The 24,314-nt window shown below is 34.7% G+C and overlaps 2 protein-coding genes across 3 annotated transcripts; both read right to left on the bottom strand.

Moving 5' to 3' along the window:
- Positions 1-3,743: 3,743 nt before the first annotated feature.
- Positions 3,744-12,185, bottom strand: LOC121422295 (mitochondrial glycine transporter B-like). Of its 2 annotated transcripts, none has more exons than XM_041617237.1 (10): positions 12,061-12,185; positions 10,551-10,882; positions 9,624-9,845; positions 9,049-9,119; positions 7,958-8,063; positions 7,417-7,486; positions 6,878-6,976; positions 5,967-6,127; positions 5,268-5,360; positions 3,744-4,571 (listed from the first exon to the last, which is right to left on the bottom strand). In XM_041617237.1, the coding sequence occupies exons 2-10, from the start codon at positions 10,620-10,622 to the stop codon at positions 4,545-4,547; spliced, it is 921 nt and encodes a 306-aa protein (XP_041473171.1). In that variant the 5' UTR covers positions 10,623-10,882; positions 12,061-12,185; the 3' UTR covers positions 3,744-4,544. The 2 variants fall into 2 exon arrangements, with proteins under 2 accessions (XP_041473171.1, XP_041473172.1); XM_041617238.1 differs by lacking the exon at positions 12,061-12,185 and adding an exon at positions 12,043-12,059.
- Positions 12,186-15,077: 2,892 nt separating this feature from the next.
- Positions 15,078-20,903, bottom strand: LOC121422751 (centrosomal protein 20-like). The gene is made up of 5 exons (XM_041617929.1): positions 20,817-20,903; positions 17,616-17,813; positions 17,294-17,378; positions 16,363-16,502; positions 15,078-15,473 (listed from the first exon to the last, which is right to left on the bottom strand). The coding sequence occupies exons 1-5, from the start codon at positions 20,842-20,844 to the stop codon at positions 15,409-15,411; spliced, it is 516 nt and encodes a 171-aa protein (XP_041473863.1). The 5' UTR covers positions 20,845-20,903; the 3' UTR covers positions 15,078-15,408.
- Between the last annotated feature and the right edge of the window lie 3,411 nt (positions 20,904-24,314).

Below are 24,314 nucleotides of genomic sequence, written 5' to 3'. Positions count from 1 at the left end.
AATAAGACAAGGTCCATCTGTAATCTAGTTTAACTGAAGCTGTGGACCAAGTCTATGACGAAAGTGAGGGCAGCCAAATATATAAAACTTGCTGTATACTTAATATTGCCGTTATGAATACTTGTGAAAAAAATATTTTAATGATAATTTCTGGATTAATTAATAATTCAGACTTGAGCGATAATTTTCTATATAAATAGAGCCTCCGATGTACACAACTTTACACCACAGTTAAACCAAAATTCAATTTCAGAATATGGGTGAGAAATGTTCTATTTTGGGGTTCATTTAATCAACATTTTAGGCTATTCCAAGAGGTGGAATTACCATAATATACCAATGAAAGTTCAACAGAATCTTTGAAAATAATTTCTCATTTTATTATGTAGGTGTTTGTAACTGTTAAAACATATCAACATTGTTTTAAGCAACCAATATTTTATTTCATTTCAAGGAGAAAATATTTTATCTCAACAAAAATGTTCATATCTTCTTTCCTTTGTCCCTGTGGATATTTTGGATAACACAAGATGAAATCTGAACATGGATAGGAAATAGGGGAGAAAAGAAAGATGGAGAGAATGAGAGAAAACTGAAAGGAAAGATGGTGGAAGAGAGCAAGCTTGGAGAGTAGAAAGAGGAAAAAACTTGTTTTATTCTGTATGTTTCATATCTCTACTCTTCTCTAGAGAAAAATATTTCAATTTGTATTTTTCAAAAGGGTTATTGAATTTGAATGCCAAATGTGCTGAAAATGCTAGATATTTGGCATTCGTTGTTAAACCATATCATTAGACCAAAGATTGATGAGTTCAAACGGGCTGAAAAAAGTATATCTCCTTGTGAAAAAATGCATTAAAATCGCCCAAGAGAAAACAATGAAAACTTCAACAAAATCTGATACCAAATATCAAGGATATTTAATTTCAAATTTTAGCAATATTTTGTAAAAACTGTAGTATGCACGCCATCACAATAGGTTGGCTTATTTGTCCCATGTTGTCTTTTGTTTTATGTGGAATAGTTACTTTATGTTTTCATACATGCATGCTTGATATGTCTCTTTTAACACAAGTTGTAGCAATGATTGTCTTATACATTAAATCAATAGTCAATCCTTTTTTTTTCATTCTTGGAAAATAAAATTTAATAAAGATGTTTTCATATAATAAAATACAAAAGAATAAGTGGAAATATAATAACATCATTAGCTTGCTCATGGCATATTCATGAAGACATGCATTGAACTATTTCACCAAAATAATGCAAAAAAAAAAAACCCAAACATAAATGTCATAAATTTGTTATTTCATGTCCGATTTTGATGAAATTTTTTAGTGATTTGTTTATTATTTTACTTTTAGACGAGTTACTCTTGAGTTAAACCAGAGATCAGAACACATGAAGAGGAACAATAGCTCAGTCGCTAGAGCGGGGATTTCATATTCCGATGATCCAGGTTTGATTCCCAATTGGTGGGCTAGTGTCCTTTAGTAAGGCATTTAAATCCTCATTACCAGGTCCCTCAGAGAGGACCTTAAGCCGTTGGTCCTCTGGTTGGTTGCTTATAAGCATTCATGCTTTCTTAGCAATCGGGTAAAAAAAGCACTACCAATCAATGATATTCAACATAAAGAAAACAGAAGGTGCATGTAATAACAATATTTAATCTTTTATTTATTTAGGAAACTGAACAGAATATAACAACTACATCTTTGAGTTGTCTCTAAATCATGTATTCTTTTCACACTTTGTTCGTTCCTCTGTAAATTGGAAGTTAATACCAGTATACATAAAAAATTGCACAAAATATATTTCATAAAGAAACAATTGATCTCTATCAACTTTTTAGAAAACATCTTTCTGTCTTTATATTTTCAAAACAAAGTCAGTCACAAGATCATATGGAGCATTTCAATAATCGAATATTACATTTTCAAATGATTACTGTTCATGACATACATACCTTAAGTTAATTTCTACACATTAGCCACATGGGCAAACACAGTAGTGCACTTTACAACAGTAAGTCACTGTGCCTTCAATGTGAAATCAATAGAGAATATAGACATTTTCCTCTTTGAGGTGTAATATATACAATAAAATATACAAACAGTGGACCTATAATAGACCATCAACCTCGGCCGACTGTTTGGCTTACGCAAATTCAACATGTATCAGCTGATGCAATATTTGCAAAGGCACTTTAATGATGAACATTGTAACAAATAGTTATACTTACTTCACAATGACAGATGTAGTACTGAAAATACATGCAGATAATTTCGTTAATTGGCACAAGCCACATACATGTTCAAAACTCATAACTCCGGAATCCCCCCCCCTCCCAAATTGCATGCAAATATGACCAAAAATTTCAAGAAAATAGTAATCATAATTAGGGTTGGCTTTCTTGTAACTCTTGCTATTATACCACCTCTTTATGCATGCAGAAACCAACTTTCCTGGTACAAAATGATAAATACACACATGTAATATTGAGCCCGGTTTCCTAAAACTGCAATGGTGGCTGCAAATAATATCAACCCAGGTATCAACACTCAATGGCCAATCAAAATACGTTTTCATTTAAGTTACAAATGATAGAAAAGAAGCCAACAGTGGTACAAGTTTTATGCAATGTTGATGACAACAATAATGATGATTATGATCATGATGATTATGATATCAATGATAAAAAGTTCAACCTTGTATCAACTCTTCAGAGTGCTTAAAGTACCCATTGTCATCACTACCCTGTCTTTAGCAAGCCCTAATCTTAGTGCATAAGTTTTTCAAAGACTACACATTCCTCAGGTTCCCTTATACTATCATCTCCTGCACCTAGGTCGAGTGCAGCACTATTTGAATTAGTTCCTTGCAGAGGGAAATTAATGCCATGGCTGAAATTTGAACCCACATCCCACTGATAGCACCCATAGCTCCTGCTCTTGATACTGTATCAGTCTAGCCCCTACCCTAGTGCATAAGTCTTTCAAAGACTACACATTCCTTAGATTCCTTTTATAAACTATCATCTCCTGCACCTAGGTTGAGTGCAGTATTATATGGATAAGTTCCTTGCAGATTGAAATTAATGTCATGGCCGAGATGGCACCCATAGGTCCTGCTCTTGATACTGTATCAGTTTAAGCTGGACATATGTGGTCATTCCTTTAATAAGATAAATATCATGCTTTCCAACAAAGTTCCTCACTGAACTTTGAATGCCTCATGCCCTGATTATCAAAGTAACAAAGACGGAATCAAATCAAGTTATCAGTTTATAAATCTTAAAATTGACAATTTTTTAACCTCATTTAGCAATCCTGGTATTTATTGCAATATACTCTAACAATATTGATGTCTATTTTGATTTGCATCTTTTGCCTAATGAACAGAAATCGAATACAAGTTTCTAATTCTTGTTTAATTTGACCAACATTTACAAGTTTCTTTTTTTTTCTGGGATGCACCTTACATTTACCGGTACATGTATTCTGAGGATAAATTTTCCGATATTCAGCAGCAAAAAAAAATAGAAAATTATTGTATCATCCACTGGCAGATTGAACATGTTTTCATTTTATTGGCTATTAATCCTATTGAATTATACTCTACTCTTTGCTCATTTACACTTAATTACAAGTTCAAAGAATAATGCCGGGGGCCCGTTGCATAAAACTTTTTACCTGAGAAAACTCAGGTTATTTTTACCAGAGTTTTTGCCCTGTGTTAAAGTCAATGGCAGAAATCAGACTAACCTTAGTTTTCAATTTTTACCAGAGTTTTCTCAGGTAAAAAGTTTTATGCAACAGGCACCTGGTCTCACACCTTTGAATAATCTACTGCATTTTGTACTCTGCCAACCTTTCTAATATGCAGCATATCTAAGATTAGTTATCACACCAGTATTGCAAATCATGATGGCAACTAGCTCGTACTCAAAGTGAACGAGCAAGCAGGAGTTAACGTTGCTTTATGTAATAGCTTGTGTAACTGATAAAATATAAACAAATAAGAACAAGCACAAGCGAGGTTAATCATGTACATGTATAAGCGCAGCAAACAAGCTCTAGACATAGGCAACTTTCCCCTACACTTGGTTGCGATAATTACATGTTATACTTGTTAAACTTGGAAGCAACTCTCACAAGCCTCTGTGTTTCGGTTCAGTTAGCATGTTTCACTATGCTTTATTGGGAATCCTTTGGTATGCATGCAATCGTGCAATACACAAGTGACATATGCAAAGTTGTTTAATACTGTAGCATGATGGCATCAGCATAAGCTGAAACAGAGTAATAAACTGAAGATAAATTACAATACCCTCACAAATAACTTGAATTTGTCACAGCTGATGATGCTACTTTGGCATGTTTGACAGTCAACAAACTGCAGGCACTCAAAGGATCCAATAACATGCTCCAATATAGTATACATGTACATTTCTTTTGATCACCATACTTTTTCACAAGTTTAAAAGTTATCAAAGAAGAAAATAATTTCAGCGCTAATTCATAGAAATTTCTTTCGTAGATATCTTACTTCAGATGCAGCCTGACCTTCATCTGTATTTTTAAAAAGAAAGAATGAGATAGCAAAACACACAGAAGAGAAAGTGTAAGAAATAGAGAAAGACCGAGACAATGAAGGAGGGGGGGACAGAGTGAAAGAGAGAGTGGGAGAGAGAAAAAGAAAGAGAGAAAGTGAGTGGGGAGAAAGAGTGATTAATAAAAGTGAGGGCAGAGGAAGACAGAGAGAAAGAGATAACACATTTTGTTAATAAATGGCAATATTGGGGTAAATTGGTGCATTCAATTGAGAATTACTTCAATCACAAATTTATTATCCATCATTTCAATCAACATCTAATGTCCCATCGCAACGAATTCATCTAAATAAGTCTACAAGATTGCTATTCAAATTTATCATTACAGTGACAAACTATAACCCACCCATGACATCAGTTAAAGTTTTATCTTAGCTTAATTGCCCCAAAACATGACATTTGTAACTTGTGTCTTTATATTGATTTGAATATTCAGTCTTTTTGGTGTCATTTGTACTGAGATGAGGAGTTGCTCTTTCATATTCACAAAAAATTTAATTACTCGAAAGGCTAAATTATGTCCATTTTTAATGCTTTTTTTCCCAAATTTCATTGCCAAACACTAATGAATTGTACCAATAACCTTTGCATATGAACTCTTTCAATTTGGATTACGGTTTTTGTTAGGATATTCAATGAACAATATTACACAAACCTCTTCATAGACTGTCCATGTTAACGCAGCCATTAGTGTTCTTCTGATGCATCGCGGGACCATACCAGAAAACAAACCCGTCACACCTTGGTTCTGAAGAAAAAATGCATAACGTCAAAGGTCATTATAAATGACACATATGGTAAGCTAAATGTGTTTCTCAGTCACATAAGCTAAAGCAAAATTACATTGTTGACAAGTTACAGACTGAGTCCAGATAGTTAAAGCCAAATGGGTGTCTCAATCACAATAGATATGACTGATTACTGTTACAGCTTTTGTTGTTAACTGACTGAGCCTGCATATGGAAGATGTGTTTCAGATGCATCACCTAAACTTGAATTACAGGTGTACCAAGATATTAATTAAAACTTTTACTGTTGACCCATTGGTGACTGAGTCTGCATATGGTGAGCCAAAAATGTGTTTCCATTGCATTAGCTTTGTGAAATATATGCTGACTACAACTTTTAATGTTAACAAGTTCGAACCTGAGCCTGCATACATGTATGGTAAGCCAAATGTGTGCTTCAGTCACATTACCTAAAGTTGAATTGAACTAACACTGATTACAAGTTTACTTTTAACCAGTTTGAGATTGAGCCTGCATATGGTAAGCCACATGTGTCTCAGTCACATTATCATAAGCATTATATTTTTGGTAAAGTGCCTTACAAGAAGAAAGTAATTGGAACTAACCTTGACAATGTATTTGAAAGTAGATGTAAAGCCAGGGTACTTGGATGGATTCAACTGCATGTGTGTCTTGACAAGATCAAAAGGTTGAGTGACGGAGGAGGCAAGAATACCGGCGGCTACACCACACGCAAAGTGAACAGGAATTGTCATCTGACTGGAGGCTAGGTGTGTAGGAATAAAGGAGGAGAACAATCATTGGAAAGGGTTGCTTTGAATTGCATTATTATATCAATTAAACAACAAGATTTTACATGCAATAGCAGTAATACAGACTTAGTGCTTTAGATGAATGTTACATTTATGATAGTAACAAATGGGAAAGGAAAACATTTTATTTTGAAATTGAGATGTTATAACATACATGATTTAACTTCTTTAAACATTAAATTGTTCATGTATTATAAACAATATTGGAAATTGGGGCGTACGTTTGGAAAGGAAAAAACATTTTCAATGGTTAAAAAAAAAGCTTGCCTTATTATAGCGACAGGCAATGTTTCTACACTAACTTCAAAGAATTTAGTTCATTTGTTATCAGATTCATGTTTGTTAAACATGATACCACAATGTATGGTCAGTTGCTAGATGCAAAGAGTGATTGCTCTCAGTAATACAAAAAAAGGGGGAAAATATTTCCTCTCTATTCTGAATCTACAATAACATACAGACCAAATTACATGAAATATGTTCATCCTAACCCCTCTATGACACATTCTTCTGGAATGATCAGTCATTGCTTTCAGATTATCATGACATGACCTGACGTTAACAATAGAATAGGATGGGGGTCAGGCATTATAACTTTATCATCATTTTATATTCGGCATGTGTATGGCAAAAGTTAAGTTGTTGTTTGGAAACCGTCTCAATGTTACTGCCTAATACTTATGATAGTGAAGATGTTTTGATACCTGAATGTACAAGTAGCTTGGCTTGGGAGTAGAAAGCCAGGTATAGTCCAGAGAAGGGAGCATCACGTAGTAGAGTAGCTGACAGCCCGCTGTACAGACCTACACAAAGACATAGACAGAAGCTTGCCATTTGTGTACAAACAATATGAAAATACTAGTCTGCATATTAACTCCAAAACCACAATTTTGTGTCTAAAGCCGTTTGAAACACATTTTCTCATTTAAAATCGATTGAAAGCAACTCCTGGAGCACATCCAGTCATAAAAAAAACATGTATGGTCTCACACAACACAATAGAATATACAGTATAAGATATTAACAAAACAATAAATAACAACAAAATAATAAAATCAAGTTTTCTCCTTTTTATGTAGTACAATATGTGCAGTGCTTTTCAACAAGTTTTGCAAGTTGACACAATGGTTAATAAGGCTTTAAAAAGAAGTTAATATCCGAAACTATTATCATGGAAAAATAGCAGAAACACAGAAAAAGTATAAAAAATTTAGAATAGCTCCATGTTTTACATCATACTAACCTCTATATCCTTCCTCTTTGTGTATATTTCTGAGTGCACTAGTAATGCCTCTGTAAAAATACTGTTTGCTCTGTTTAGTTAAAAAAACACATAGAATGGTAAATTCAAATAAATCATCAATGCATTACAGAAAAAACACAATAGAGATACTAGTAGGTCAGTAATATTATAAACCATAGTCTGAATGCTAGGCTGTTGGGTTTTTTTTGGTAAAACATTGGCTATTTTGACAAATCCTTGTTTAAAAAATTCTCATATTAAAAGTAGTTCACTTGATTGTTTGTGTTTAAATCAGCTACCGGTATAATATGATATATATGTACCCGATGGTATGAATTATGGCTGAAAACATGATTATAGATGAACTATTGGGTTTTTAACAAATCATTTATTTGACAGGCAAGTACAGGATCATGAAGTGTGCCCAGATTAGATATATGGGACAACATGTGCCTAGCAATTTGTAAATTTATCTTGGTTCAAGAAAAATGAGAATATTGGAACATTAACTTTTAATAAGAATTATTTCTTTCAATTTTACCTCAAATCTTGTCTTTACAACAGTCACAGGTAGTAAAGCAGTACCCACAATGCACCTGGCAAGAGCACCTACAAACAACCCTTGTGAAGCATTTAATTCAGGCCATCTTGGAAAGAAATAATATATTGATAAGAAGTTAGATTCACATATTTTGGTACACATTTTTTGTTTGATTTCAGCCAATTGTATACGCAGTCCTTTATAAGCATCAATTGGAGCATAAGTTTACGGTACAATAACAACAAAATATTTTGCATCACATCCATGTTGTACTAGTATAGTATTATTACCACCTGTTGTCAGTATGCAAGTAAACTGTGCCAAAAGTCAGAGCCAGATGATTCTAGCAAGAATCCAGCAACCATGCTTTCATCTCTAATCCTCAAATCATATACTAATCACTGGAGAATGCAAAAAAAGTCACTGTAAATCGCGGAAATAAAAGGTGCTATGCGTCTTTCAAAGTGGCTTTCTGCATTCGCTATTGTTCTCTTGATGACGAATTGATGGAAAATGATAAATAGATGCTTGCAGGATTTCTGCTTGAAATAAATGGCTTTGCATTGGATAAGGTGCCTTACTGCCCACTTACACAATTCATAAAGCCCTATTACTTCAGCTTGATTGAATCGTATTCAAAAACCCAAGTACAATTAAATCACAACTATTTAATTTAATCATAAATATCATATCAATATGTATTAATACAGTCAAACACAGTTTCAAACTCAAATACAGTAACTGAAAATAATAACAGCTGGAGTGACACTTACTATCTCTTACAGCTTCCTACCATCACTTTCTATGTTATCTATTTACATTACCCATTTTCAGGAAAACACCAATATGGTGTAAAATTCCCAGTGAGATTATTACCAGGTGGGTGTTTCATAAAGCTGCTTGTTAAGTTACGCACAACTTTCTGAACGAATGGAACATGTTCTTATTATGTCCTAAATGAACGACAGGGATGCACCATCTAGCAAAAGAAAGGATCACCAGTCATGCGTAAAGTCATTCGTATCTTACAAACAGCTTTATGAAATACCCACCAGGATAAAAACAACTCAATCAAACACTACTCCACTTACCCAAATGTTGTCTGGATGGTATGTAAGGACAGGAAATAGAGACCAACACCAGGCACAGTTCTCGCTAGTGACTGTTTGAAAACAAATACTTGATAATAGATATCTGAACACTGCCACATACGAATGGGCATGAATGTTGCTTGTGAAGTAACATCCATGAGTTACTGTAATTTCATTTTTCAAACAATGTTTTATTTCATAAAAATATATGACAAATATTCACTAAATCAACTCAAAATATGGGTTAATTATTTTGTCTCACTTCTCAACAATTTACTTATTTGTTTTTCTGCTTTCAACCTTCAATATTCATTTTCTTCAACAAGAATTTTAAAAGCAAATTTTACGACACACAGCATAAAATTCATTCATTTTCAAGTCTTGTCGTGTTCTGACAATATATGTACTGCCATATAAGAAATGATGAAGATGTAAAAAATGGAAGTTATAACCATTAATATTTTTTTTCTTTTTTATGGGGACTTTGGATTGTTTTAAGTCTATTGCATTATTGCAGCTGGTGATATAGAATATTGTGGAACTCTTGTCTCCATATAAGATAAAATAAAACTTACTGGTGTTAATCCTTGCCAGAGACCAAACACTCTCTCATTCTTGACAACATCAACTGTGGTAGCAAGCAGACCCTTCCGACAAGGTTTGGCAGGCCCCGATTGACGATGTAGTGTAGAACGAGCGGACTGGATGCGGGTTTTGACAAGGTCTAACGGCTGCAGGAGGATACAGGAACTGGTACTGCTTATGACTCCAGCAAGGAAAGATTTCACTGATGGACTCTGTAATAGGAAGTAAATAATACATTGTGAGAAAATACACATTACCTGGGGGGCATTTCATCAATATTTTCGTCTGACAAGTTGTCAGATCTGACAACTTTCCTGGATTGTGATTGGTTGAGAAGCACTGTTACTATAGTAACTGTCGGATAAAACAGGACTTGTCGGATAAAACGTCCGACAAGTCCTTTCATGAAACGCTCCCCAGATAACAAAGCTCTATGAATTCTGATACATGTATATACAGGATACTACTGGCTTCCAATGCCAAGTTTCATATTTTGGTTGCAGATGGCAGAATTACTAAGTACACCATGAGGAGTCAAGGGGGAAATACACAAGCCTACCATATTTCTTAATCCTAAAATTCACCGGGAAATTCTGAATGAACCCTTTGCTTCCTGTATGATGAAAAGAAACACTGGGATTTGGGGTTTATGTATCTACTAACTTTTGGGTAAAATTTAACCTTGAAAACCTGACACTGACAGGTCTTAAATTGTGTATGGTATTTAGGGGCAAGGCCACTTTTTGACAGAGCATACAGGTGTATTTCTATATAGCACAAATTGGAAATTTACAAATGTGGGGGGTGGAATGCTGCTTCAATGGCATCAAATTACATGATAAGAAATGTTTACTTATGAATCATTAAACAAGCTTAATGTGGACAGAGCAGATGACGAGCAATGTTCAAGGACTTACTTCTAGCAGCTTAGTTGAAAAGGACACTGATGTATTATCCTCTGGGCCATGACCCGACACCCTGTCGGACATTTGACCTTCAAGAAGTAACTGCTTCCTGTGTCTGGAGAACACTGTGAATGTGTCACAAAGGGCAGTATTATGTCGTAAGCTCAGTCAATCATACAGATTTTCCCTACATATTCATTTCGCCCAGTAGCAGAATGAAGACCAACTAGGACAGAGAGATCGGCTTTAATAGATCGTCAATGATCAGGAATTGCCCTGGCACTGCAGTATCGATTTTGAGTGGAAGAAAACAAGCCAGCTTGCTTTATTTTACTTGAAAATGCCTGTCAGGAAGAAAAAAACAAAAACAAAATATAAGTTCATTTTATTGTTATGCATCATACATAGCCTCAAGAGACCCCATGTACTGAATATTTCTTTTAAATTGTAGTACTGTACATGTACCTTTTTTAATGTATTTTTAAAAATTGTCTTTTAATTGGGTGTTTAGACTATCTACATATGTTTTGATAGGGATTTTTGTTGTCATCCACACACAAAACAAATGGGATTCTGACCTCAGTGAAGCAATATTTTGGGTGGAAAAAATCTTTGTTGATGTTGTTTTGTTTGTTCTTTTGCAAAGCAAGTTTCCAATATGAGAGATTGTCTCCCATATTGGAGAAAGTCTCCCAATATCGGCCATGCAACCCTATACTATTCAGGATAAGTGGAGCCTGCACAGACTATCCTCTGGTAATAAACACTCAACCCTTTCATTTCAATTTATGAATTTCTTAACAGGACCACTTTCACACACGATTCTATCTTATATACGGTAGGTATAGTGAGTGATTGTATTACCGACCGGCCTTGTATTACCGAACGCGCGCATCATATGCGTCAGAAAATAATCAAATACGCTCAAACCTTTGGCTTTGCAACTTCCTTCCAAAGGGATCTTAAATAGAAAAATGATGAAAAATTATCAAAAACATAATTTCGAAGTCTTTATATCCTCAAAACAATAAAATATGGTCAAAATAGCTCATGAGTGACTTTGTTGTTTTCCCAACTTTTCCCATAGAAAACACACGTTCGGTATTAAATACGATACCTTTTCAAGTGACCAAAATATTTCACTTGCGAAGAGGGGTCCGATTGGAAGCTGATGTCGTAAAAATGAAAAACAATTTCGGCAAAATTTCTGCATATTTATATTTTGTAGGTATTTGTGTATTTATGGTGAAAGTTTGGTGAATTTTATTGGAATAATGTGTTTGATATGATCAAATTCATGAAAAGTGTTCGGTAATACGATCCACTACCATACGGTAGTCTGCATGGGAAACGTTTATCGCGCGTGATTTCTTGCCCTGCAAATCCCGGCCTTCGAGACCACTTCACCCCGACGGGACGGGCAAGCTACGGGGCAGCGGTGTGTCCTCGCCTCTGTCCTGAATTAGAAGCAAATTTGAAGTCATAGATTCCTGTTAATTCTTACCCTGGTATGAATACTCACTTATAATACGTTATCAGAGCAGCTCTGTCTTCGACCAACTGGCAAATACAACTCCAACGTACATTACAGTACACTGGAAAAAGTGAAATTTGTTTTCAAAGTTTGGACAGTCCCTCAACTGTCTTGGCCGAACTGAGAACTGTAGGAAAACTGCATTAGCGCCATCTTTTGACAGTCTTCAAGGCTCTCTCGATCAAGATTTGATCAAAAAGTTTTGATTGATTGATTGATCGATCGACTGATTATTTCATTTGCTATATCACCAAAACACAAATCAATAGGAAAAAGCTTGTATCCAATGGGTCCTCGCAATCATAATGTATAGAATTGTAATAATGATAAAAGTTAAAGTCCTACTATTTACACGATGAAAAATGCGGTAACAGGCAACATATTCATTCAATCTAGTGTGATAACTTTTACGCACACTAGATCGAATGAATAGTGGGATATTAATTAACAGATGAAATGAACAATATTTTAATCTCCTCTGAATAACTCGCTTTATTCCCTTTTCAACCAATTTCTCTCAATCAAGCCTACAAACTAGTAGATTTAACCTAAGAACTAAAATGTCTTTTGAAATTTCTGAGGCAAGGCTGTAGATATTTTTTTTCCTCAGGGGGCATGGATACTTAAGATGTTGAAAAACATAAGCATGATAAGTAAGCAAGGGATTGAAGCAACCTAGAATATGACATTTGGGGTTCTTTTTTAAAGCTTTTTTTTATACTTTGTGTGCATTTTGTGAACAGTTACAACAAGTTAGTTTTCAAAATCCGTGGGAGGAAGCAGGGCCCTGGGCATGATTTTTGTGTTTTTTTTTTGCTTGGGGTGCTCAAGTAAATTTGAAATACAAGCAAAAACAAAAAAGTGTAATTTTCTCTATATTTTCCCCAATTTGCCACACCTACCAGAATTCCTGGGGGTGCTGCCTCTGGAGAATAATACACACAGCACCCCCTAGGAAACAGTCTATTCCTCTATGCAAATGCTATCAAGAATGAAAATGTAATATGTAGGCATTTTGAAAACTCTCAGGAAATGTTCGTTCCTCTCTCGCATATTGTGGAATATCATATTTTTTCCCTTTTCAAAATCTAGTACCACCCCCCTCCTCTCTCTCCAGTCCTTCCTCGATCTTTTTTTCTATGTCTCTATTTTCATATAAGGTGCAAACATACATTACACTCAATACACTGTAACAAAAGAGAACAAATGACTTGCGTTTGTAAAATGTGTATATATATTTCAATTTTTATAACTTTTGATTTGCCAATTCCTAAAATCCTAAATTTCAAAGTAGAAAATACTGTACTCTTTATCTGGAATACTCATTTTGGGAAACGATTTCAAGATGAGAGAGTCCCGATTTCAAATGTCACTTGAAAAAAAAAGGCACTATGAAGTGTATCATTATATATTTTAGTAACAAACACACAAAAAAAATCTCCTTAGAACATAGCCCCACATCACTTGTTTATTGAGGCAACACTGAAACTTTGATCAAAAACATAATTATAAACTTCCCTTTTTTCTATTTGGAAAGTGTGAGAATGTATTTGTTCGAAACTTGAGATGTCATTTCAAGAAGATACATATCAGATGGTTGAATTGCATATTTAAAGTCAGAGCATTATACACTCAACCAGCTCAGTTCATGCTCACAGCAATATGATATACATGGATCTCTTGTTTGATTACATTGTATAACATGAAAGTGTTGATCACATGAACTAGAAAATCTTCTTGAGAATATAATCTGCTACAACAGACAAATCATCTGAACATTAAAAGCAGTCTCGAGCAATAGGCTAACAAAGATGAAATATATATAATTGGTACACTGAATAACAAAAATAACCTTGTGAGCATTTTCAACTAATTACACGCAATAATGAAAACCTGGTGAAAATTATGATTTGTTGGAAAGAAGAAATTAAAAACAAGTGGAGCATCTCTGGCAGTCTCACCTGCATCACACAATCCAATATAGCAGCAGTGCTGACTTTAAAAACTACTATGAAATAATTATTCACAAAAAACACCATTCATATAATGATACAATACTACGTTCATTGACAATAAATGACATTTGACCTTGATCATGCGACCAAGACTTGTCAATGATACTTGATTACCCCTATATCCACATTTTATAAAATATATCTATAAACTTTGAAAGTTACTAAAGCAATCCAATAATTACCTCCAAAATGGACCTCCATCATTGACCTTAAATGACCTTTGACTTTGGTCATGTGACCTGAAACTCGCATGAGATGTTCAGTGCTATTTGAATGACCACTCTTATGTCCAAGTTTTATGAACTAGACCAATACACTTACAGAGTTATGATGGTAATTTAACAGATACCCCCAACTTGGCCAAGTTCATTGATCCTAAATAACCTTTGACCTTGATCATGTGACTTGAAACTCAGGCAGGAAGTTTAGTAATACTTGAATAACCTTATGGCCAAGTTTCATGAACTAGGTCCATATACTTTTCTAAGTTATGCTGTCATTTAAAAACTTAACCTTTGGTTAAGATTTGGTGTTGACGCTGCTGCTGCCGTCGGAAAAGTAGCTCCTATAGTCTCACTACTATGCAGGTGAGACAAAAGCTATTTGAAAGTTTGAAAGGAAACAGAGATCAGACAAGAAAAAAAAGTATATGAATGTTTGGAAAATAAATCTCTAAATATATCCTAGTTAGTTTTAAACTGGCAATTAATTGAGTAAATTGTAAAAATTTGAGGAAAACTTGACTACCTCGTTGAAGATCTGGGCCCTGTGACTGAAGGACTGAATTTTATGCTTGGTTACATTGACTATAATGTGAAATGTAGCTTACATGAACTATTTTTTTGTACTGAGTTTTCTTCATACTTGCAAATGGAGAAAAATAGTGTCTCAGATTTTCCCAAATGATGTCCAGATTGCCTCGAAACCCTACAAGATTTGTAGGGGTTTTCGAGGGTGATTGTTAAACACAGTATCTTCTGTCTCATCTTTTTTGTTCCACGTAGGAATTCCCAGTCTTTCTTGTTCCATGTCTATAATCCGACATTATTAATTGCTCCAACAACTAGAACTGTGTTCAGTTCATCAACAAACCAATCCACACATTGTAATTTTGCTACAAGATGACATTAAGTAATACTGACCATCATGAAAAGTAGGCAGTGGATTGTAAACATAAGAAAGAAAAGTTCCTGTTTCAAGTCTTCAATTTCATGTTGACAATATGATACAAACAACTTCCAGCATAAGGACTGGTAAATTCTTTAATCAGACCAATGCATACAGAGTTTTGTCAAAAGTTGAAACTAGGTGAGACTTGACATCATCTTGTCTTGTTGCTGAATGTGAACGGCTCTCCTACCCTCACATCAGAATGATGAGGAACATCTATAGAAGAAGAGGAATCAAAGAAACAATCAAATGGGGACAAAGGTTCTGATAAAAAATACAAAGGTATGAAAATAGAAGCTTTTTCCATGTCTCGATTCACTATGCAATAATAAAAATCACCCTTGACAAATCTAGATCAAACTGCATTAAAAGGGGAATCCAACCCAAATGAAACCTTGTTTTTATAAGAAAAATCAGACAAGTTGATAGGTGAAAGTTTGAACAACATTGGACAAATAACAAGAAAGTTATGAATTTTTTAAAGTTGTAAATATTGGTAATCACTATACCCATGGAGACTTCAAATTGGCCACTTATGTGATGTCATAGTGATGTAAGGCAAGGACTACTCTTCCATGTACTCCAATACATATTATGGCTAAAATGTCATTTTTCCCAAAAGTTTTATTTCAAATTATATTTTTCTTTCGTGACGACATTAAACAATATACTACCTGGGTTATATTTAGATTACTGCCCCAGGGGAATGGGTACTTAGGAGAAAACCACAAATCCCTGATAATAAAGTACATGGCCTATGGGAAAGTTGTCCTTGCCCCTTGTCATAATTTACTTACCCAGTTGCCAATTTGAAATCTACATGGTATTAGTGATCTCAATTTTAAAGCAGCTATATTTTTCTTATTGCTTGTCCGATTTCTTTCAACATTTCACCATTCTGTTTAATTCATTTTTCTCCTTCCCAACACAACATTCTATGGCCAAGGCTGGATTCCCCTTTAACTGAATTCTGCGATTCTTAGACATGTTTCGTTTTTCAAGCTATGCATAAAAGATAAAACACTATTGCCGGTTTTGGGAATAAAACTGATTAATTCTGACTTAAAGAAATCCCTGTATAAAAGGAAAAGGTGTTAACTTTCACCTGATCTTGTTGTCCTGTGACGATCTGACCTGACAGGAAGCGATCTAAATTGGTGTGATGACGACTGGTGGGCGGGGCTCACAGAAGAACCTCTTCCTTGACCATGGATGAAGTGTGAAAGTATCCCATACAGAAGAGGTCTGAAAACAGAAATATTGGAATATTGATAATAATCAACAAAGTAAAGAGAGATCCAGTACAAATTCTCCAGAAACCAAAAGCTGATCCTGTTTGAATGACTTTTAATGTTCTTGCGATATGTAAAAAATACATTTCTATATAAATTATAAATCAAAATGATAGCCACTATTTTACTGGTATTTTCGAAACTAGTGAATTATTACCACCTTTTTAGGATAGGATTTTCTTTTCTAGAAAGAAAATGAAACTAAATTGAATTTTTCAATCAATATAAATCAGTCAGAGAAATCAGAAATCTATTTTGTACTTGAGAAAAAAAACACTTGGGCCCGAATTCACAAAGCTGGTTTTTAAAACCGTCGTTTGAACCCATGGTTTATACAGATTTTTCAGTATGAATTACGCTTATTTACTTCATGTATTATAGACTGTCTAATGCAGGCTTTTGTCAGTGTGCCAAATTGACGCCTGTTGCCATGGTTAAGTATGCTATTTTATTTATGAGTTCACTGTTTTAAGAGTGGACTCATTAATTAAAAACAGTGGACTCATGAATAAAATAGCTTGGATAACCACGTCAACAGGCGTTAATTTCCAATATACGCGGTAAATAAGCATAATTTATACAGGAAATCTGAATAAACCATAGGTTCAACCGATCGTTGTAAAAAACCCAAATGTAAATTTGGGCCTAGAAATCTTGAATATAACCAGTCAAAGACATTTAAAAAAAATTACATTAAATGAATAATCTTTACTCATTTACATTTAATCGTACATTAATACTTACATGCTAGATGTATTTCTGTCTTCTACTAGATTGAGCTCAGTGGCCAAAAACTGGCGATCTAGGGGAGTAGTGGGCTGCCCAGACTCTGAAAAGGAAGAATTTTTATAAAACCTATCATCTTTGTACCATTTGGTAAATGAAATCTATTACCTGGTATGCACATAAACCTGATTAAATATTTTAAAAATCCCAAGACCAAAGAAAAGGGTTTATTACTTAAAAGTTCTTCAAATTAGGTAAGAGTAACTATTGACAATTTTACTGACAAGAGTGACTATGGACAATTTTACAACTGTTAAGCTTTATCTATTCACAACCATACCTGATAGTAGTACTGATGATGTATATTTGTAGTGGTTGAACTCTAGATACTCTCTGATGAGTTCATTGATGAGCATGTTTTCATTGCTGAGTGGTGGTTTCCTCTGATTTGGATCATCCAAGGCTCGGAAGACTTCAGCTCTGACTCTTGCTTTGATCTCTCCAAGGACACCATTATTTTCCAATGTCTCCTTGACAACTGGGGAAAATTATAGTCCAACAAAGGACAGAGACGGTATGAATATGAAAACTCAGTCAGAAAATTAGTGTAGTTTGAAACTTTGAATTCAACTGGATTCAGAGTCATTTAGACAAGACTAATTGTCTAGTGGAAGTCCACCCTGCTATCAAGTTGGCATTGAGAAAAGAAATGAGAGAATATTTCTATGAAATTTTAATTATTATTAATATTTATATAATATTGAATGGCCTTGAGGGAAACATCAAATATATTGCCAGCAGAAGAATCATATTGGCCCGAGTCTTTAGAAGAGGGCAATATGGGTCTTTTAAGGGCAATATATTTGATGTTCCCCGAAAGAAAAGCCAGTCAATATTTTCATTATCATCCAAATCAGATATCTAGAGCAAAAATCATGATAATGGGGAAATTTCTTTCAAAAATAGAGTTCTATTGTGTCATGTTAATATTGGTCTAGGCTCTGCACTTTACCATTATGACGTACTTGCAAGCGCTGGGATCCAGTGTTGTCTTTATTATGACGTATATTGTTGGTGCGCGGATCCTTATGAAGTGTATCTCTTTATACGCATCCACAAATGCGTGGATATGAGACCAGGGAAAATACAAAGGTATAGTTTGCGTCGTCTCTGCATGCAAAGTAAATACGCGCATTGAGACCGAGGAAAATACAAACAATATACCTACCCTTCCCGATATTCAGAAAATGTAGGGCAATACGGTTTTGTAAATGACCAGCTCAGATGTCTGATACGGGTGATAATGTATTTCATTTGGCAGAAAATATGAAATAGAAAAGTAAGTCAAGTACAACAATATTTTTTTTTAATTAATACACTACTAGCAGACTAGTCACTACAGTAACACAATAATAATAGTAGGGCCTAGAACAAAAAAACTTAAACACTGGGAAAATATTCTGGGAAAATACCAGAATATTTCTGGTATTTTCTGAGCCCGCATCCAATATAATATTAATATTTATGCTGTTTGGCCTGCGACCGATCGCATACTATGCTTTGAAATCAGCCTTGAATGATACACATATGACGTGTGGGGAATCAGATACTGGCCCAAAATCACCAATTTTGAGGATAACCGGAGGATGGACACAGAGTGAAATAAGGGTGAAGAGTAAGAAATTAAGCTGTTTTTCTTTCTTGTTATATTTTTTTTCTTTAATTTTTACAATAAACCTTTTTTTGATCCCACCTTTGTCACTCGGAATATCCGATCGAGTTCACCGTCCCGAAGTTTGGGTAGGTGGAGCATAGTGTAGCGGTAGTAAAGTGGAGTGGAGCCTGCACCACTAATTCAATGAACAAGGTTATGATCATACTAACCTCGCATGTTGTGTGAGTGGGTTATGAATATGATATAACCTTGTTCTCACTTACATCTCCATGTGTGGCAAAATAAGGGTGGCAATGTTTGGCTTATTTTCTCTTTTTCTATGGGATAAATGCTTGATTTTCTTACACTGTCAGTTTCCATTACAGCTATTCATCATATAACTTGGCTATTATGTAAATTTTATTCTTTGAATTTCATTTTCTTAATTAAAAATAGAGATTGAAGAATAAAAATTTTCTTGCCATATTAGTTACTTTCCATCAATAGAGGGCGTATACAAAAATATGCCCAAAATTCAAGTTTTTGAGTGCTCTGGTGAATACAAAATTATTAACAAGTTACAATGAAAAATAAAGTGCAACTGTATGGAAATTAGATGGTTTGCAGTGAACCAGGCAGTGGCCTATTGTTCTTGTTATTCGTTGTGGGTCGTTTCCACACCCAAATGATCTCCTCAGTATTCTCTCAGTGGCCTGCACCAACCACTCATTCAATGAACAAGGTTATAATATAACCTTGTCCTCAATTATATCTCCATGTGTGACAAAATAAGGGTGGCAATGTTTGGCTTATTTTCTCTTTTTCTTTGGGGCAAATGCTTGATTTTTTTACACTGACAGTTTCCATTAGACCTGTTAAATCATACTGCTTGGCTCTTATTTAAATTTGATTCTTTATATCATTTTTTCTTAATTAAAAATAGAGATCAAAAAATGAAAATTTTCTTGCCATATTACTTTCCACCAATAGAGGGCGTACACAAAAATATGCCCAAAATTCAAGTTTTTGAGTGCTCTTTTGAATACAAAAATTATTCCCACCACATTACTAATGATAAATAAATTAAAACTGTATGAAAATTAGTAATTTGGGTCACAAAAGTGATATTTTAATGATTTTTTTAGAGTGTGTGCTCTATACAGCATTGGCATACCATAGTCCTACCTGTAGATTCTCCACAGGCCAGATGGTAGCAGTGAACAAGTGGCACCAACTCCGCCCGAGGTATGGTAGTGGATCGTATTACCGAACACTTTTCATGAATTTGATCATATCAAACACATTATTCCAATAAAATTCACCAAACTTTCACCATAAATACACAAATACCTACAAAATATAAATATGCAGAAATTTTGCCGAAATTGTTTTTCCTTTTTACGACATCAGCTTCCAATCGGACCCCTCTTCGCAAGTGAAATATTTTGGTCACTTGAAAAGGTATTGTATTACCGAACGTGTGTTTTCTATGGGAAAAGTTGGGAAAACAACAAAGTCACTGATGAGCTATTTTGACCATTTTTTATTGTTTTGAGTATATAAAGACTTCGAAATTGTGTTTTTGATAATTTTTCTATTTAAGTTCCCTTTGGAAGGAAGTTGCAAAGGTTTGAGCGTATTTGATTATTTTATGACGCATCTGATGCACGCGTTCGGTAATACAAGGCCGGTCGGTAATACAATCACTCACTATACCTGGTACGCTAACACAAATATTAACAGGTGGGACACAGTCAATTGAAATTTATTGTTTTTATTCCCCCTTTTATAGCTTTAAACAGTATCTATATCAATAATTTTTAATCTTTACTGAAATTTGGAAGTAGCATTGTAATTATTCATGGAAAAAAATAAAGTAATATTCACCTGCTTTTAATTCTTGGGCTTGAGCCATTTTAGCATTTTACTTCTGAGCAAATTCAAACAAAACCGCTGGCTTATTGTTTATGGAGCGCCGAATGGGGAGCCAGCTATAACGCGGAACCATAGAGATATATAATTATATACATCTCTATGCGCGGAACTCGGATCATTTTGTTGTTGTTGTCGTTGTTAGGACATGTAATATTTGAGCAAGGAGGCCGAGGTGATGAGGGTTTTAAAAAACATTGCCATTTGCCAATGACTTCAGTTCGTTTAGGTTTTATTAACTTTTTGTTATTTAGTATATGGAAAATCTTTTGTTCTTGTTTTGTTGTGAATATATTTGGCACTCGAAAAAGAGAATTAGTATAGGCCTATATGTCGATTTTAAAAATGGATACTTGATGTGCACATTATTATATCTATCATTATAAAGGTAGTGTGATATGAAGTTTCAATGTAACACTCAATCATTTGATATTGTGTTAATATATAAATATACATGCATTGAAAAAATATAAGTAGTAAAAAGAAAAAATATATTACATGTAAGTTAGTGCTTCTAAAAAGAAAGAACAAAAAACATGCAGAGTGTTACGTTTTCTTTTCACTTATTTTTTCGAATCATCATGTTTGGTTGAATGTCGGCTCCGTTAATGTTCTTCCTGACATTTCGATTCCCCTCCCCAGCCCCCGTGTCCGGCCGTCTTCTACCATCTGCCCCCCCCCCCCGTCGGGGCCGCGGAACCGAAGATTGGAGGGCTTCAGCTCCCTTTTTTCTCCAACAATCGTGTACCAAAAAGTAAGAAAAAGACAATCTGATTGCGATTTTGTGAATGGTAATGCCCCCAATTTCACATCCGTTCCGCAGCTCAGTATAGGGTCATGTATAGGTCTAATTTAAATTTGGTTTCGGGAAAATCTTGAAAAACATACGACCATAGGCAAATCAACAATATGAAATGCGTTGTGCTATTATCTGGAGGATATAAACTGAAAATAAGTTTCCTTCTAGAAATTGTGCGATTATAAATAAAAATTTATAGGTTGCCAGAAGAAAATGAAAAATATCGACGCACTTGTTTTTTTAAATATAAAACCAATTTTCATGCACGGAAGAAAGAGTTGTCTTCCTCTCTCCTCTTCTCCCACTCCCCCTCCCCACCCCACTCTCTCTCCCCAATTGCCTCCCCCGGGCCTCCTCCTACTCTTTTTTACTGCCACCTTTTCTGGAGCCCCAACTTTTGGTAAATGACATGACAAGCTTAATAACACCGTTTAAAAACATCTGATATCTATGGAAAAGTTTCTGTTGGGTTTATTTGTTACTTTGAAGAAAAAAAAAGAAAGAAAGAAGGAAGGAGGGAGGGAGGGAGGGAGAAAGAAAGAAAATATACTGCACGAAAATCACACATCACACTATTGGCTTCATATCACATTTATTGCACACGATTGTCATCCACAAAGATTTTGATCGCTTTATACTGAAACATTGAACATGCATATTAAGTACAAAAAGAAAAATGAATGTCAAAGTCATTTCATTAAACTAATAGATGCGGATTGCTTCTCCTGACAGACATGACAAGCTCAATAACACCGTGATTTCATTTTATCCTGCGTTCAAATAAAACATAGATAGATTGCATGATGCATTGCACATACTAGACAATAACACAGCAGTTGAAAGCAGGGGCAGGGAACGGTTTTCAAAGTGGGGGGGGGAGGCTAATCATGCAAAAAAACACAATCATATTATGATCGTTTTTGCGTTTTTTGCCCCAAGCGCCCCCCCCCCCCCGCTTCCGCGGCCCATGTGTTATTCTAGTCTTCATGTTTTTGTGGATTAACACCAAATGACGGCGTGCAGTATGGAAAGAATGAGACTACGATTAAACGGCCAGGGCTTGAATGGATGTACATCAAAGAGCTAAACAAAAATATTTTATTTTAAGATCAATATCGAAGCAAATCAAGGCCTTATAACCATACCCAATGATGTCCTAGCTCCATTATTAAAATTTCAGTGTCAATATATATATATATATTTTTTTTTTTTTGCTGAATATGACTTTGCAGTTTAAAATCGATTTTAAACTGTAACGTTTCAAATATATTTTTCTATTGATTTTGAAATTGACTTTGAGATCTAGTTTCTAAATGATTTTGGAAAAAAATTATTTTATTGTTTGTGTTTGAAAAATCGAATTATTCTTTTAAGTCGTTTTTTTTAATGCGATTATAAAGTGATTGATTTCCGATAATGGAATAGATCGTAAAATGAAACTCATTAAATCACTGAAAAGGTTCATCTGATTGGTACGCAGACATGAGTAAAACGTTCTTAATTATACAATCACGATTTTCTTTTCTCTCATGTGAAATGTAACTATATTCTTTGAAGAATATATTTCAGAACTGCGCTTAAAACTGATGTTATCGTCTTGGTCGCATGCAATGCCTATATGCATTTGTCTGAACGGTCACAAGTATGACCAATCATGGTTTAATTTTGATAATGAGAATGATTTATCAACGAGCAAGGACTCACATCAACATCTTATAAGACAACTAATCATGGCCCTGGGAAGCGGGGGTGCTGTATGCTTTAGGCAGCACCACCAGGTATTCTGGAAGTTGTGTAAAACTTGAAAAATGTAACAAAAATGACCTTCATTTTGTAGTGAAACCATTTGTCTGGTTTCTGCTTTTTTAATTTCTAGGAACAATTTGACCTCCTCCATTTGTAAAGAAAACCCTTCATTTTGCTTTTTTAGATTTACATCAGCACCCCCACAAAAATCCTTTCCAGGGCCCTGCAAATAATGCACATATTTTGCTCGGATATGTCACGAGCGTCTTGGAACTGTTTCGAATATAGCTATATAGGCCTACCTTGTTCGTGTAATTTTCATTAATGCTTTTGCTGAAGTATGTTATAGATTATTCACTGAAATAAATCCAATGTAAAGCTAATTAAACACGAAAACATCTCCAAGAGCATGTATTCACATACTAGAAATAATTATCCTGAAAGCTACCTTTAAAAGAAAAATCATTCGCACTTTCGTTTCATCATGTTTTAACACAAATGCAAAAAGTATGCACAAAAGTTTCTTCATGTACCTATTACACAAAATGAAAAAAAGACGGTTTTCCACCAGGGTACCAGGCTATAGTAATAATGTTTCAACACTGTAAAATAGAAAGTAGATTATATGCATGACACAAATGTTCAAAATATTTTCCCTCATCAAGAGTAACCTACTGCAGAGGGTACACAAGTACAACTGGAAAGAAAAATCGCCCCGGCCGTGACGATAAACCTCAAGAAATCGTCACACCTGATCATGATCCCACCGCTGCCACCATTAAGTAATGGAAACGATTCTAGGCTAGCATTGAACTGTTGTCATGGCCGTAACCGAGACGGAGGTACAGACTCGATATACCAGCCTGTATCGAAGTATGTCAAACATTTACTCATGCACAATAATCAGG

The sequence above is a fragment of the Lytechinus variegatus genome, chromosome 10, assembly GCF_018143015.1.
Source record: "Lytechinus variegatus isolate NC3 chromosome 10, Lvar_3.0, whole genome shotgun sequence".
NCBI classification, from domain to species: domain Eukaryota; kingdom Metazoa; phylum Echinodermata; class Echinoidea; order Temnopleuroida; family Toxopneustidae; genus Lytechinus; species Lytechinus variegatus.
The sequence above is the reverse complement of the archived record's forward strand: the minus strand, read 5'-3'. Positions and strand labels throughout refer to the sequence as shown.